Source organism: Pholis gunnellus, assembly GCF_910591455.1.
Source record: "Pholis gunnellus genome assembly, chromosome: 18".
Classification (NCBI taxonomy): Eukaryota; Metazoa; Chordata; class Actinopteri; order Perciformes; family Pholidae; genus Pholis; species Pholis gunnellus.
Window position 1 is genome coordinate 12,599,511 of NC_136545.1, and position 15,951 is coordinate 12,615,461.

At 45.1% G+C, this 15,951-nt stretch overlaps 2 protein-coding genes across 2 annotated transcripts; one reads left to right on the forward strand and one right to left on the reverse strand.

The window, feature by feature from the left end:
* Positions 1-638: 638 nt before the first annotated feature.
* Positions 639-2,303, forward strand: mlana (melan-A; the record flags this gene model as incomplete). Its single annotated transcript, XM_079179591.1, has 4 exons — positions 639-727; positions 902-998; positions 1,324-1,431; positions 2,169-2,303. The coding sequence occupies 4 exons, from the start codon at positions 639-641 to the stop codon at positions 2,235-2,237; spliced, it is 363 nt and encodes a 120-aa protein (XP_079035717.1). The 3' UTR covers positions 2,238-2,303.
* Positions 2,304-2,546: 243 nt separating this feature from the next.
* Positions 2,547-12,287, reverse strand: brd10 (bromodomain containing 10). The gene is made up of 10 exons (XM_079178758.1): positions 12,124-12,287; positions 10,903-11,636; positions 10,478-10,678; positions 8,791-10,385; positions 8,579-8,640; positions 8,289-8,378; positions 8,035-8,150; positions 7,540-7,766; positions 5,383-7,344; positions 2,547-5,127 (listed from the first exon to the last, which is right to left on the reverse strand). The coding sequence occupies exons 2-10, from the start codon at positions 11,622-11,624 to the stop codon at positions 3,233-3,235; spliced, it is 6,870 nt and encodes a 2,289-aa protein (XP_079034884.1). The 5' UTR covers positions 11,625-11,636; positions 12,124-12,287; the 3' UTR covers positions 2,547-3,232.
* Between the last annotated feature and the right edge of the window lie 3,664 nt (positions 12,288-15,951).

Genomic DNA, 15,951 nt, shown 5'->3' on the forward strand with positions numbered 1-15,951 from the left:
AATATATTTTTCTAGAATGGTTAAGGCTAAAAAAATCCTTTAATGTGTCGATGATAAATATATGATATGATGCACCATAATACTACTCAATGAATATATACAGGACTGTCTCAGAAAATTAGAATATTGTGATAATCCCCATACGTGTGATTTAGTTTACTGAACCAAGCTGAGTGTTTTTCAAGGCTCAGGAAACCCTTGCAGGTGTTTCGAGTTAATTAGACGATTCAAGTGATTAGTTGAATACCCTACTAGTATACTTTTTCATGATATTCTAATATTTAGAGATAGGATATTTGAGTTTTCTTAAGCTGTAAGCCATAATCAGCAATATTAAAAGAATAAAAGGCTTGCAATATTTCAGTTGATTTGTAATGAATCCAGAATGCATGACATTTTTGTTTTTTTAATTGCATTACACAAAATAAAGAACTTTATCACAATATTCTAATTTTCTGAGACAGTCCTGTACATACATATGATATATTCTCATAAAATTCCCTTATCTACATTATAATCTAAAGGCAACAAATCATCGGATGCACTGAAGTAAAATGTGTTTTTATAAAAGTGTTCACTATGTTACTAGAATGAACTTGGTCCGTTTCTAAAGTGATTTTCTGTTGACTTTCAGCTTGATGCGGTGTAATCGTACAGACGGAATGCCTCGTGGAGATTTCAACATTTATTTTGCTAGCAGCAGAGGGGGATACGTCCGAGCTGAGGAGTAAGAGGATCAATTTTATTTTGAAATCAGGGCTCGATGCCTTGATTGTATCACATAGCTTTTTGTACACTGATGTTCCTTAAAGTAATGTATTGTACATAGCTGTATTGTGTTGAATATAAAACTGATATGCCAAAAAAAAAAAATAGATCATGTAAACATTTTGAACCACAGGGCGGTGGGCATAGTTCTGCTGGTGGTAATCCTGGCGGCTCTCTTCATCCTGGGCTGCTGGTACTTTAAGAAGAGGAGTGGCTACAAAATAATCAGGGTGAGGCCATCATACTTTCTTTAGCCTTCACATTGTATACTCAAAGTAAGGATTTATCTTTGTTATAGTATATCAGGTTTTGGCTGATTCTGCAAAATTGCACACAAGCTATGAAGTGATTTCCACTCTTCATTTACTAATTCATATAATGTGGCATATATTCATGTGCCTTTATCTGATTTACTCTTTTAAGTATCTGTGTTCCAATGTTCCCTTTTGTACATCTGTTCAATCAGATTTTCTCTATTTACCCTCAATAAATCAGCCTATCTACATTTATTGCTGTTTTCCCATAATTCCTCACACGTCTTTGTCTTCCCAGCAGAGCCCTAGGTCGTGGTCACCAAGTCACACAGGAGGCCAATACTCAGAGGCAGGATCTTCAGCAGATAACAAGATGGCGCTAACTGACTTTGGCAGTTTCCGACCTACGGTGAGGGACAGAAAGTTACCCCATGACTCGATTTACTGGCCTTCCATTGTATCTCCCTTTCCCTAAATCAATTATTTTACTTTGTAGGATTGATAACAATAATCAATAGCCAGACACATAGGAAGTACTTACCACTCTATTTAACCTGTACTTATCATTTTAGTACACCTCCAATAAACAATTACCCAAGTATACCTTAAGCGCTGTACAGCCTGTGACAGAGGGTTGTTGAGTGCAACAGTAAAGCACATGTGAAGCTGATGCAATGGATGCCTGAAAGGGAGATTATTGTGTCACCAGACTAGGGGAGAGTTAAAAATGTTTCATTCCCGAGGGAGGTATGTGTATCCATGTGTGCTGGAACAGTGGAGGGAGGAGGATCAGATCAGCACCTTCACATGTGAGAGGAAACTGTAAAGCACCATGTCCTTTAACAATGCCTATCCTTTTATACTGCAGTAGTTACCAGAGCCCTCACAGCATTTTGATCACGCTGGACACACTGCAGAGTCCATCAAGACAAAGACCCAGATTGTTTAAACCCAGAGTGCCTAAAGTTTCCAGATATGATGCTTGATTTCTTGTGTGTAAATGATATCGGCATCCATTTGAATATTCAGTACTTTATAAACACATAATAGCGATTCAGTGAAATATATGAACATGTCAAGAGTGTGGAAGCCAATTGTCAGAATGTTCCGTTTTCATTTGGATGCATTTGTTGCCCTCTACTCCAGGTTCCTAATGCTCCTCCCGCCTATGAGAAGATTTCCTCAGGGCCGCTGCCTCCTCCCTATTCCCCCTAAAAGGACTTCTGAAGAAGACGGACAGATGTCTGAAGAAAAAGAATGGAAAATACTGGAGAACAAACCGTTAACTTCACCGGTTATCTGATGATAGATAATCTGATGGTTCCTTGTACTTTGTAGCTAAATATACCAATAGACGAAACTATTCTATCCTTCACTTTGTAAAGGTATTCACATGAACAAAAACACAATGTATATATTATAAAGTTGTTTCAGTTAACAATAAAAAGAAATGATTTAAAAAGTCTGTGCATAAGGAAGCAGCTCAAACACGGGTTGGGGACAGTCGCATTGTTTATTCCCATGCAGTAACGTCCACATTTTGTTCAATGAAAATGTACCTAGTAAACATTTCTGAAAAATCTATATGGTAAAAATAAATAAATGTGACTTCAAAACGTTTTAAATGAGCTCAAACATGTAGTACAAATTCAGTTATTAGTTTACTTATATTTCTAAAAAGTAAAATGTAGTTTTAAAACAGTTACTAGTTGAAAAAAGGACAACATGACAGTTCTATTGTTCAAACTGACAAAGTAGAGCAAGTTCTACCAATGAATAGTATCCCAATTACTAGTTCTTGAAGCAGTATTTAATGGCATTGAAAAGTATTTTTAAAAAGATTTGAGTTCAACCTCCTTTTATCTACCATCGTATTCTACTCCTGTGTTGTCACGAGTCATTACTGGCCACGAAGTAAAAAAAACAAAAAGAGTCTATAACATTCATCGGAGGGCAACCTCACCAGTTGTCACTTGAGAAAACCATCACAGTATACATTTCCAGTATGTCTGATTGAGCATACAGTTTACCTATAAGAAGATATAACCAAAGGGTATAACCTACTGCATCCTAAATGTTACTAGTCAAACTACAGCTGGAAAGCAGTTTTTAAACGAACCCCAGGATTACTACAAGCAATGGATATGAGCCCGGGCAACACTAAGCAGCTGAAAGTGGTCTGAGTCCTCACATAGCTGGCACAGTCTTTGCTACTTGGTACACTTTCTGTCTGCCTGTGAAGGCTGCAAAGAGGAATCATGTTCGTGTAATGCTCCGGCGGGACTGTTGTGGGACACCACTAGTGCATCCAGCGGATTGGGGCAGGCGACTGGGTTGACCTGGCACTGAACAGTGTTCAAAACAGCGCCGTCAGAACTAATGAGTAGCTTGGATGCCACATTGGTGTGCATACCTAAGGATGCGGTCTGCAGACGGTGCTTTGCAAGAGCTTGATTGGTCGTCACGGCGGGCGGGTGGGTGGTGTCGTTTGTCTTCAGTGATGCGATTGGTTGAGCTGAAGCGATGGTTACACTGCTGCTGGATGAAGGCGCTGCGACCACAGGTGCCGTTTCGAATGTGTTGAAAGTGCTTCCGATCGGTGGAACTGTAGCAACGGGCAGCGACTGCATCCTAGACGCTGCACTTACGATCGGTGGGACAGCCACTGTTGGCAATACCTGTGTCCGTGCGCCAGCGAGCACCGGTTGCATGACTGCAGGCACCGTTTTTCTGACCGATGTGCCGTCTTGATGCGTTCCCGTGTACACTGAAGCCCGGGATGGAGCGGTGGATGGGGATGCGATTCCAACTGCCGTCTGCGGGGGCTGTATCCCTGGGGCCGGGGTTGTCATTGAAACCACCTGCTGGGCAACAGAAGAATGCAAAGCTGGTGTGCCCGCTGACACAGGAGCTGCAGCTGAGGAGAGGGGTGGCTTGAAGGGGCTGGGCAGGGCAACAGCTAACGGGCTGGATAAAACAGGCAAGGATGATAGCGGTGCTGGTGCAGGCGAAATGGTGGATGAACATTCAACTGGCGTGGGTGTACCAGCAGCTAACCCGATTGTAGCCAGGGCTGAGCCGAGAGCAGGGGCACGGGTTGCTGCTGGGGAAACTAGGGCTGGTACACTGCCTAACCGTGGCGGGGATGAGACCAGAGTGGGTGTGCCTACAGGTGGGGATACAAAGTTACCAGCTTGTGCAGCTGGCATCCGAGGCAGAGCAGACACTACATTTGTTTTACTGGGTGACCACGTTGAGCCCACGCCTGGCGTTCCCGTTAGCCGGACCGGCGTGACATTTGGAGTGGTTGCAAGCAACGATGGACCAACAGCAGGTGTGCATGCAACAAAAGGAGAACCTATTACTGGCACACCAGGCATCCTGGCTGGGGATTGGGGTAAAACCGGTGCTCGAGCGGCTACAGTGACATGACTTGCCCCTTGGGGAGGTACTGATGCACCAGCGCTGGTAGCACTGGCAGTAGGCACTTGTTGTGGTGCGGGGCTAGAGATGATAAGGACATGGCTGCCTGGACCCAAACCCTGGGGAGGGACTACAAAACGTGCATTGTTAAGGACGATCTGTGTGCCGGCAGCAAGAGGCGTAGAGGTGTTGATGACTATCCTCTGCTGGATCGTGCCAGCAGCAGAAGTGGTGATTGGGATATTGGTGGTTGTTGCAGAAGAGACGGGTGTTTGGGTTTTACTGTGCGCTAGTTGAGAGGGTGATAAAAAGGAAGTGGTTTCCTCACTCTGCCCACTAGTAGTTACCTGAGCAGGAGAGTTGCTGGACAGTGTACTCGAAGGCGCACAAAGGTCCTTCTTGATCACGTTTCCTGCCGGCAGAACGGCAGCAGTGGATGTGGAAGAGCCTGGTTGGGAGATCATGGAGAAGGAAGGGACACCCTTGAGCTGACAGCTGGTGATCAGGGAAGAGTTGGAGGCAAGCTGGGCAGAACTCGTAAGAGGGGTCAGTCCAGTGGTGGCGGCTGTCGGACGGCCTGTATCCGAGGCAGACACCGGGGTGCTCTTGGGAGGAGAACGTGACAGGGCACCTATCGTCTGTCCAATGGTTGTTCTCTGCCCTGACAGCTGGAATTGAACACCTGGAGACACACACAAGAGATATTTCATTCAATAGCTCAACGTTGATACTAGGGAGGAATTTAAGGTTATTAGTATTATTGTTTTAATACATTTAGACTACAAAATACTGTAGCATCTAAAAAAAAAACATAGCTTCACATTCATCCAACATAATGAATTCAGCATTCATGTCCGATTGCTGCAAAATGTACAGACAAACGTATACGGCAGACATGATGAGAATAACATAAAAACATCACATCAAACAAACCCACCTGAGGGCAGAGTGATGTTCTTGACCTTGGACAATGCTTCTGAGCTGACCGGTTGTCCTGAGCTTAATCCCATCTTGAGAGTCGGACTAGATAATGAAGTGGTCAGCTGCTGTCCACTCGCCCCTGTTGCTATTGCCTGTTTTGGAGTGCTTCCCACAGAGGTGGTGGTGGTGGATGATGATGTTGCTGCTGGCTGGCTGATAAACATGACTCTTGAAGTAGGAAGTGATTTTGCGTAAGAGGGCGTAGCTTTTGATAAGGCTACATTGGAGGTGGAGGAAGAAGAGGGCGTAACGAGGATGAATTTAGTGATTTGGGGTCTCTCGTCGGTACTTGCCCGTTTCATACCAGTCTTGCTGATGAACTCTGCTTGTTTGAGAACACCAGAATTACTCAGTGATGGGACGACGACAGTGTTTTTTACTAGTGAAGCTTGAAAATGAGAACCAGCTGTAGAACCAGCTGCGGGGTTGGAGCCTTGACTTGCATTCTGGCTTCCTGGGCCTGGAACAGGAACGCTACCAGTGACTGCAGCGAGCATGGGAGTTGTGAGACTGGAAGGGGACTTTAATAGTGAAGGAACCTGCTTCTGAGGCTGGGCCACCGAGATACTCGTCACTGCTGGGAACATGCAAGGGGAAGTCTGAGAGGGAGTGGAAGGAGCGAGAGTCTGAGACGTCTTGGAGACGAGGAAGGCTTTTAACTGAGGGGAGATGGTGATAACTGGACTGGTGGGCAAAGAACCGAGGGCATTCAGGTCCGAGGACGTCTGGACTTTAACGATGGCCGTGTTGCCTCCTCTAGTTGTTACCAGGATGGACTGCGAGTCACGGATACACACAGTCTTAAGCTCCTGTTTAGGGTCTGTGGATTTGATAGGCTCAGTAGAAACTGCACCAGAAGGAGTTGTGATGGGTGAGGGGGGGACACTTTGGGGCGTGCTAGCTCGGGGACTGCAGACGTGGGCCCCCTTGAGCGCTGCTGTGTTTAGGGCCCTCTGATGCAGGCGAGGGGAGACAGAAGGAGAGGGTGTCCTCGCCGTCCGGGCATCTTTTAGGGGGGCCACCTGCTGAACAGGGATTCTGTTTTCGGAAATGGAGAACCCAGGCACATTGGTGGACATACAGAAGGGGCTGGCCACTTTAGAAACTGGGGCCTTAGACTGCTGATGTGAGGGAGGTGCCTCGTCTTCAGCTTTGTGAATGAGAAAGTTAGAAGGCAGAATCACCAATTGCTGCCTAATCTTCTCCCCGGTGTTCTGGTCCACGACGGGATGAACCGAAATCTTGACCGGGCTGCCGCCGTCTTTCCTGACAAGGTGACCCAGCCCCTCAGGTACTTTATACACCACTTGGACGGGACTTTTTGTCACAGTCTGGGTATTTTTTGCCTGTGGTGATTTAGGAAGGGCTGCCGTCCCTGTAGCCATCCCTGGCTGTCGTCCTTGTGCCTGCGTTTGTTGCGAGTTCTGCTGGGAACGTGATGGAGAGCTTTGTGCTTTTGAGAGTTTTGTAGTAGTCACTGTGGAGGTAGGCAGGGAGACCAAAGACCCTTTGCACTGTCCATCTATGATGTTGATCCCTGTAAAATCAGCAGGCCGTTTCATTAAGGTCACTTTGTTTCCCACACTCTTAGCTAGTAGGGTGGGGATGGGCGTGTAGCCCTTAGGTAGTCCAGTGGTGGGATGGAGGATGGGGGTTCTGGGTGACGGTGAAGCCGGGGCTGTCACCCTCGCTGCCCGTGCAGAGTCGGAATCTCTGGATTGATTTGATCGTCTCACTTCAGATCTAGATTGTGGCCCAGAGTCGGGGGTCGACGTAACGTTACTGCTGCCAGTCGGACTGGTCTGCAGCAGACTGACGTGTTTCTCTGCGCTGACCAGAGGTTGTTTTATGTGGTTGAGAGGTTTGTAGTTCACTAATCTTTCTCCAGCAGACTCAGCCACAAACTCCCTGGTGTTTCCTGAGAACACCACAGAGAAGTCAATTAGCCATCTATACAGTGTCAACAGACAGGTAGTGACATTGATTTCAATTCCTCTAGGACCGTTGAACAAGCGGTGTAACTGCAGCCTTTAGAACCAGCAACACACACATTGTTATCACTACAATACAGCAACCAAAATTCAAACACTGGATTTAATTTGAATAACTTTACCTCCACTCCAAAGACCTCTGGGAACCATGTGTTCCAGGTCCTCCTCTTCTGATCGCCCGTAATGATCCGAGAATGAACACGCCTCCTTCCCCAAACCCCTCTCTTCATCATCGTCGTCATCATCATCATCATCAGAGGATGACGACGACGAAACGCTCTCCTCACGCACAAAGTTATTGTAGTCGGGGTGCTTCTTGAAATCCTCAAATTCCTTCTTCAAACGAAGCCTGATGCAGAAGCAAGAGAAGAAGAGATTTGTCTCCAGTCCAGCACGGATTTTTATGACACAAAAAAGCTATTTAATCAAAAATGCGGTCAGTCATATGCGTTGTGCTAGTCAGCTGAGCTCAAACTGCATAAGACTAAGAGTTATTATCAGACACAAATATGTCTAGGTCATGATAATAACATGCTAAATGCAATTACATTTTAAAATGAAAAACAAAATCATGATGGTTTGATCCAGTCATTGTTTAAATGTCAAATGAGCTGTACCGGTTCCTTTGGTAGGCCTTAACAAGTTTGGGTTCCCAGGGCGAAAGCTCATTCAGTAGTCGGATTAGAGTGCTGTGGAGGTCTTTCACGGCTTCTCTCCTATAATACCACCGACCCTGTCGATTTAAACATGCAAAGCAAACCTTAGTCAAGTCACCAACATTAGAAAGCGTGACAACATCCACCAAATAAAGAAGGCTCTGGGGGGGGACATGTGAGTAAATCCTCTTAGCAGAACTAGGATTGCCACCTACCAATCTCTTCTTGATGCTCTCCAGCTCATCGAGCTCGTCTTCTGTCTTACTGATCAGCTCTCGCAAGTCCTCCAGACTGGTGCACACCAACTACAGAGGAGAAATAACGAACAGAGTAAGTCATTCTTAATAAACGAAAGAGAGGAAAAATAAGGGGGAGAGAAATGGTGAGGCTTCAAGGGAAACTGCGTTTTTTCAACCAGTTTTTTTAATGATTACTCAATTAATGCAACATTAAAAATACACTGCTAAAGAAATAAGTGTGTATGTTTCAGCATGAGTGGGACTACCTTAAATGATGGCTCAACTGGAGGTTCATCTTTAATTTTCTTTAAAGGTTCAAGCTTTTTTCCTGTCAACAAGATAACAGTTATGATCATTGAACCAACATGTTATTATTGAAAAATTGAAAATATCCCATTGTGGCTTTGACTGCTCACTTACAAATGAGTTTGATGCAAAACCAAAAGAAACCGTCGGTCAACACTGAGCTCTTCCTCACCTGTTTTATGTTTTTTCTTCTTGTCTTTTCTTTTGATCGTTCTGGAAACTCTCCGCACGGCGGACTTGGTCGTCTCCGCCGAGGACGGCCTCACCCCGTCGACATGCTGCAGTTGACTGAGCTTTCCTTTCACACTCGGCAGTTGCTCCTCCTCTTGCTTTTTCTTCCGCTTTTTTTTTTTGGTCCAGATTTGGTCATTCACCCTCTCTTCACTCGAATTCTGAGAACTCTCAGAAGACAACTGTGTCGCTTGCCCGGACGTGCCACAGCAGCAGTCCTGCTCCTCAGATTTAACATCACTGCTTTTGCAACGATCCAAACAGGGAGACCTTTGGTATTGCTGACTGGGACTTCCTCCCTCCATTTTGACTGCTTTGTTTGGGGAGGCCAGGTTCACTAAGCGAGCAGGTGATCTGCCCGTGTAGCTGTGCTCCCCTACGCTCAGACAGGGCTCCTGTGTCTCCGCTTTGATGGTGCGCATTGAGCTCAATGACAAGCCCCGCTCACGTTTCAACGCGAGTCGCTTGGATGGACGCTCCGACACCACGGTCTCTTCTTTCAAAGTCATTTCCACATCACTTCCTCCGACAGGACTAGCGTGTGAAACGGAGTTAGTGTGAATTTGTAAGTCCAATTTGGAGTCTTCACAGGAGTCTCCATCAGAGGACCCTGATTCAGACCCCTCCTCCTTCTTCGGTGACCACGATTCAAACATTTTTCTATCTTCCTCTACTTCCCTTTTTCCCCCTTTGAAACCCCCGAGTGTCTCATCAGACTCTCCTGTGTCTACTGAGCCTCCATAACACCCTCTGTCACTTGTAACCCCTTCCTCCTTCGTTCCGTCTGACTCCTCACCCTCGCTCCCGGGCTCTATATCGGCTGGTTTGACCCACACGGAAGGGAAAGGGAAAACCGGGGGAGAGCCGGTGCTCTGGCAGTAGATTCTCAGGTCTGCCCCGCAGAAATGTGGAAAATGTATATAGCAATTCTCCTTTCCGTCATAGCCCAAAATAGACTCCCTACATTCATGGATGGGCTGGGCTAAGAGGGCCTCCTGCACATATTTCTGTGTCTCATACACATGATCACACAGCCCCTTCAGAAGCCACACTCGCTGGTGGAAGGGCAGCGAGTGAAAGGGTTTCTCCTCCAAAGGACTCACCTCTCCGAGAGTGCAGAAAAACTGGTGGGAGAGTCCCAACTGCTCAGCCCGACCCGGCTGATCGTGCGCGGCACCGACAGCTCGATACCAGCCCATGACCCGCTGCCTGAGTTCTGACTCCCAGCGGCGGTAAGGCAGGACGGGGCGGCGGTGCAGAGTGGCCCTCCGCTGGGGTGGGGACAGCAGGGAAGACATGATTTTGGACAGGAGGAGGCTGCAGCGGGGCATCAGCAAACAACGCTCAACATCGAAAAATACAATCTCAGGGAGGTTAAGTGCAGTCTGAGCAAGACAGAGGAAGTGCCCTATAGCAGGGAGTTCCCAAAGTGTGTCCACGGTGTGGGGGGAAGCCTGCGTCAGCAAAGTCTGCTCCCACTCTTCCACCTCTTTGGCCGACATTTCCTCCGCTTCTTTCTTCTCAAGCTCACGCTGCCTGAAAAGTCAGAAGAAAAAAAGAAAAAAAAAGACATATTATTGGCGGGTTTACGACAGCAATTTTCAAATCTCTCTCAAATATTCACTCACCTCTTCTCCTCCTTGGCCCTCTGTTGTTCTTCCAGCCGTAGGGCCTGAACCATGACAGACTCATGGCCCCCGACAGTGATGGTAGCCAGGCTACGAGGGGCCAGCCTCCTCCTCGTCGAGGTGCCCCCTGAACCCCGCTCCTCCTCTGCCCCGAAACGTCCTTTAGACGTCACCGTCAAAGTAGTCTTCTCTCGTAGCATCCTGGAGTTTTGACAGACGCAGAGAAAATATGACGTATGATCAAAGTTGATTAACTGTTGGAAGTAAACAGACACCACTGATGTAACCACACAGACAAACATTTGTTCTAAATGCATATAGAATTAGCTTTTGGCCATTTTAAAACATGCTACTGAGATTGTGGTATGCTACTGAACAAACTTCCCTTCTCTCATTTATTCAAAACAATACATATACATGTTTACCTGGACAGCAATGTAAGCTTCTGCTCCAGCATGATTTCCAGCTTTTGAGCCTGTTTGGAGATCCAGTGGTCCACTCCACGGTAGCGATAACAGTTCTCTAACATCAGCCGGAAGTCTGCAACAAACTCCGTTATGGTCTCATACTCTCGGTTGCTGAACTTCTCCTCCATCCTCCGCAAGCACATCGACTGCCTGAGCTGTGCCTGACCCCAGCCGCGGACCCCTCCGATACCGTGCTGGGCCTCCTGGTGGCCGATGGGATGGAGGAACGGGCCGGTGATCCCTTTGTGCTTGTCCGAGAGAAAGCCTGTGAATATCCTGTACGCTTGTTGGACCTCATAGTTCATATCGTCCTCAAAACTGTTGCTGTTGGTGGAAATGCACACCTCGGGCAGAGAGAGGTCACTGTTCGAGAACTCAGTCATGCCATCATTGCTAAGTGCAAGCCGGTCACCCTCAGCTGCGACATCGCCACTGTCGCCAGGACAGTACAACGCTACCATAGTCTCAACTTCACAGGTGCCATTACTGAGCCCATCCTCAGTTATGATCAAATCATTGTCTTCAGTGCCGCTGTTCACCCATTTGGATTGTGAAGACATTATGTTGGAGCCGGACTGCTGGGGTGCAAAGTCTTGGTCAGTCACAGACAGGTGTTGGTTGTGGAACAATGGTTGGTTACAAGCTGCAGTGATTTGGTCTGTCACATCCAACTGATCCATGCTGCAGGCAACCTGAAGTGGGTAAGAAGTGTCACATCTATTGTGAACATTGATGTAGCAAAAAACTAAACCAAGACAAATAAACAGAGCTTAGTGAGCATTTCTATTGCGAGGTCCTCAAGATGTGACAGCAGGGAGATGATGCATTCATACCCAACATACCTAAGTTTTCTGACATTACAATTCCTGACAAGGCAGGTGCTCACCTTATTGTATCCACATGATAATCTGAACATTTTGATAACAATGTGATTGTGTCCTAATTAATAGCAGTTAAACTCTCTTTCTCTACCTGCCTGATCTTTGCAAACTTTTAATTGTCCCTGGATCAATGACTAGCTAGCTTGAAAGCTATTAGCGAGCTAGCTAACGGTAGTTAAAACAACAATAAGTAAACAAACTTTTCTGTTTGCTCATGGCGAGATCTGCAGCTCACTGCCTTGTCACGTGCAAATAAAGACCAAAAGTGACTAGAGGCAGAGCAGGTTAAAACACATACCTCGACGTTTTCAGTGCAGCTCCAGACACACACCAGGCAAAGACAGCTTTTAGCAAGCTTAGCAGCCACAGCAGCTTGCTAGCTAGGTTAGCTTGCTATTGTCTCCATTCTGGGGCCTGCAATTGCTGCGTTCGCTGTCCATAATGGAGGAATTGTAGCAATTAAATGTCGAGCAGATAAAAAGTTATGCAGACCTCTCATGTCGTCAGCGCACGAAGTGATGTCAGTGACAGCAAGACAGCTAAAGGAGCATTAGCCGGAGCAACGCTAGCTAGCTGATTGTCCCGACAAATGCATAACAGTTCATTTTCACTAGCCATCCGGCTAACCAGCTAGGTTTCCAAAGTTGACTGCTACTTTATGACAAGTACATTTTAGTAAATGTTAGAGGCAAATTTGCGCCATGTGTCGTATATCTTCTGAACCCCTGTAGGCTTTACATGAAGCTAGGAACCGACTACTACTGCCTGGCTTGTAGACAAACCGTTACTGTTCCGTCCACTTCACTTCCACCCTGCGTGCGCCCGATGCAAATGTGCGCAGCTTGACGTAGCGAGCTGGTCGCGTGTCACACTAAATTGTTATTTTCTTTTTTCGGTCTATTGCTGACACATACTCACGTGTATACCTTTACACTGTATTCTTACGCTTATTGTGATTGTGTCACCCGTTATCACTGAAAGAGGAGGCTCTCGAGACAGCTCTCATTCGGGAAAAAATGCTCATTATCGACAAAAAAACACTGTGCACAACGAGTCAGCGGCATAATATTGTAAACTCTTATTTATAACTTGAGCATACAGCACCTTTCAATTAGTTACAGAAGAGTCTCTTTAGCAGCACGCATGACTGACTTTTAACCGCTAGATGTCGCTAGTCGCTAATGTACCACATACAGATGATGGCGACGGGGTTCTTGTTTGCCCCTTGTTTAGCCTCTCAGGTTGCTCTTGGCTACAGGTTGTTTTTTAACCGACTCGAAAAAGCTCCATCACATGCTTATTCATGTCATGGCTATTTCGGGACTATATTGTGTGTAAGTCGTATCGCTGGAGGCAGAATTTGTACACTCCTTGGAAATGTTGACTACCTGACAGACCCTAACCAGGGCAAAGAAAGTTCCCAAAACGTGTTTTGGCCGCTTTATACAGACCTCCACTGCTGAAGGTTGAGGCGGAGGATTAGAGTTGATAATCACCAGATTGGTCTTTTATTACAGCGTTCCTGTACATATATAGCACCCCATATTGTTTTTAATATAACTGCCATGTTTTTTTTTTAAGTCACATGCGCAAAATAAAGAAAACACAGCATCGGGAAAGCGTGCAGATGTAGGCCTATATTTCTGAAAGAACATACTTGCCGGAGGCCCCTGAAGGAGGTCTCCAGCTGAGACAGTTGTTAATTAAGCAGTTATGCCACGAGAGGCATGTGCTTTACATTGATTTTAGCTCAGCTTGGAGGTATAGTCAGGCAAGGGGTTTTCAGTCCGATATAGGCCTTCTTTTCCCTCATGTGCATTGCAATAGTGTGCATAAATACTTTGAGGGATATGGAAAAAAAACAAGCCCATGATGGGGTCTCTAGGGGGAGACTTACAGTGGCTTAGTTCTAGGCTTCTATATAATTTGGGAAAGGCAGATTTATGAGGCAGTTTACAAAAAAAAGTATTGGTCTTTTGATTAGTGCATTATAATTCATCATATCATCGTAGTAACAATATTATATGACGTGAAAACATGCTCAACTGAGACACTGTATTTCAGTAATTAAGACCGATATTCCTACAATGAAAGATTTTGCTTTACATAAGACAATGAAATTAATTCAACCATAGTTTGGGGTCACCTGGTATATTGACATTTTTCTTCTTTCTTTCAATAACGACTTCTTTAACAGAGACAAAAAAGAGTATAAGTCAGACGCTGAATGTATTAATTAAATTAACAGATGAATTAGTTTGGGCCCCAAAAGAAGAACAAATATGTTTAGTCAACGTCTTCACATGCCAGGGGAGAATACTGTTGTAACCATTTCCCCCCCAAATCCCCTTCGATTTTGAATTTGTTTTCCAGTCCATAAAAGCAGAAGTGACCCTCGATTGTCATTAAATGCTACTTTTGGGCTCTAAATATTTTGGCTAGACGTTTTTCTTTGGGCCCTCTGCAGTCTACTCAGTGGATAAATTGAATATAGGTTCAAACTGTGATTTGTCTGTCCATAGTAAGCTGATATGTTGTGATCCAATTCCAATAGTGCTAACCCTATTGTGATGTTTTAAGAATAGCTTAAGCAACACACCTGTTAATATTCCAGATTGTTATAGACTGCATTGATGTGCACTTGAGTCTTGACTATGAAACAAGAAGCTGTTTCTATTTAAATCTTGCACACATTTTGATGCTAAGTTTCCAGTTTCTGTTACTAAAGTTTGGTGATTTCTTCTATTTGTATTCAACTGTTGCTCATTGGGCTCATTCTGTCCTTTCTATTGTCCATCTGGTTGAATCCTTGTACTGCGTTTTGTTCTCCAACTACAAGACATTATTTATTTTTTTTAAACCCTTCATACAAAAGACTGACGGGTAAAAGGACTTTCTTCAACCTAAAACCTAAAAGCATGAAAGAAAATTCAAAAATAAAGAGTAGTCCTTTCAGCATACAGTTTAAGTGCAACTTAGTTGCACTAAATAAAAGTGCAGTGACAAAATGAATCAAAGGTACAGGGGAACAGGAGACATTGAAGGCCACATTGCACATTGTAGATAGACAAAAAAGTTGGTTACATCTGAGTGCAGAATAGCTACTAAAAGCAGCTTCACCCTGTTTGATTCGGACACAAGGCATTAGCTTATACAAGCTGACTGCTTCCTATAGATCTTGGAGGCCTATTAGGTTTATTTTCAGGAATATCAGGCATGTATTTTGGCCCAAGGCCATTCAATGATTTGTAAACAGGCAGCAGCACTTTAAAATCAATTATATAACTACCTGAGCAAATGGGCTAAGCATTTCTGTTTCTTGTTAGCACTATGGCAGCAGCATTGTGAATGTGCTGCAGTTGTATGTGAGGACAATAGCATGGGACTTGGTCTAAACTACATTTAACCAACAGTGGATTACCAGCCAAACAAAGTGGTCCCCAAGGTCACTGTGTGATGATTGCTTTGTAATTTTGATTGATTGTGATTTCGTTTGAGAATATAGTAATATGCACTGCTAAAGATCAATGACAGACGACCCTGACTTGAAGTGTCTGTGTCAAAGTCTACTTTTAAAACCTTAATTACCACAGTCGATACAGGGCCTACATGATATATTGATGAATTTGTGTTTGTTCAAGTTGCCACACAGTGAACCTAAAGGAAAGTATCAAAAGTAAAAGTACTCATTATGCAGCAGAATGGCCCGTGTCAAAATTGTATTATCAGGCTACTATATTGACAGATATAACACAATAACTTCTGGTCCCCGTGTCTTGCACATACATATTATAAGACTAATAAGTGGAATCACCATAATAGCTGCCTATAACTGTGCTGCAAAGGCATTCAGACGAGGCTATGTATTTATGTGTCTACATTAAAGGGAGAGCTGTGCCTTTAACTGCGAGCTGTGCTCGCTTGAACGTTATTTCGCGAGATTTGCTTGGCGCCGCGACCTCATGTGAGACACCTCCTGCGCGAGCCAGTCCGACGTTACCTCTGCAGAGGAAAACGCAATGGAGCCCTGAATATTTGTCAATTCCATCTCATTTGACCCCAGGAAAAACAGCACTCGTATCCAAAATACGGCTTCATCTGCTATTTATTTGAGGCATAACAGGGC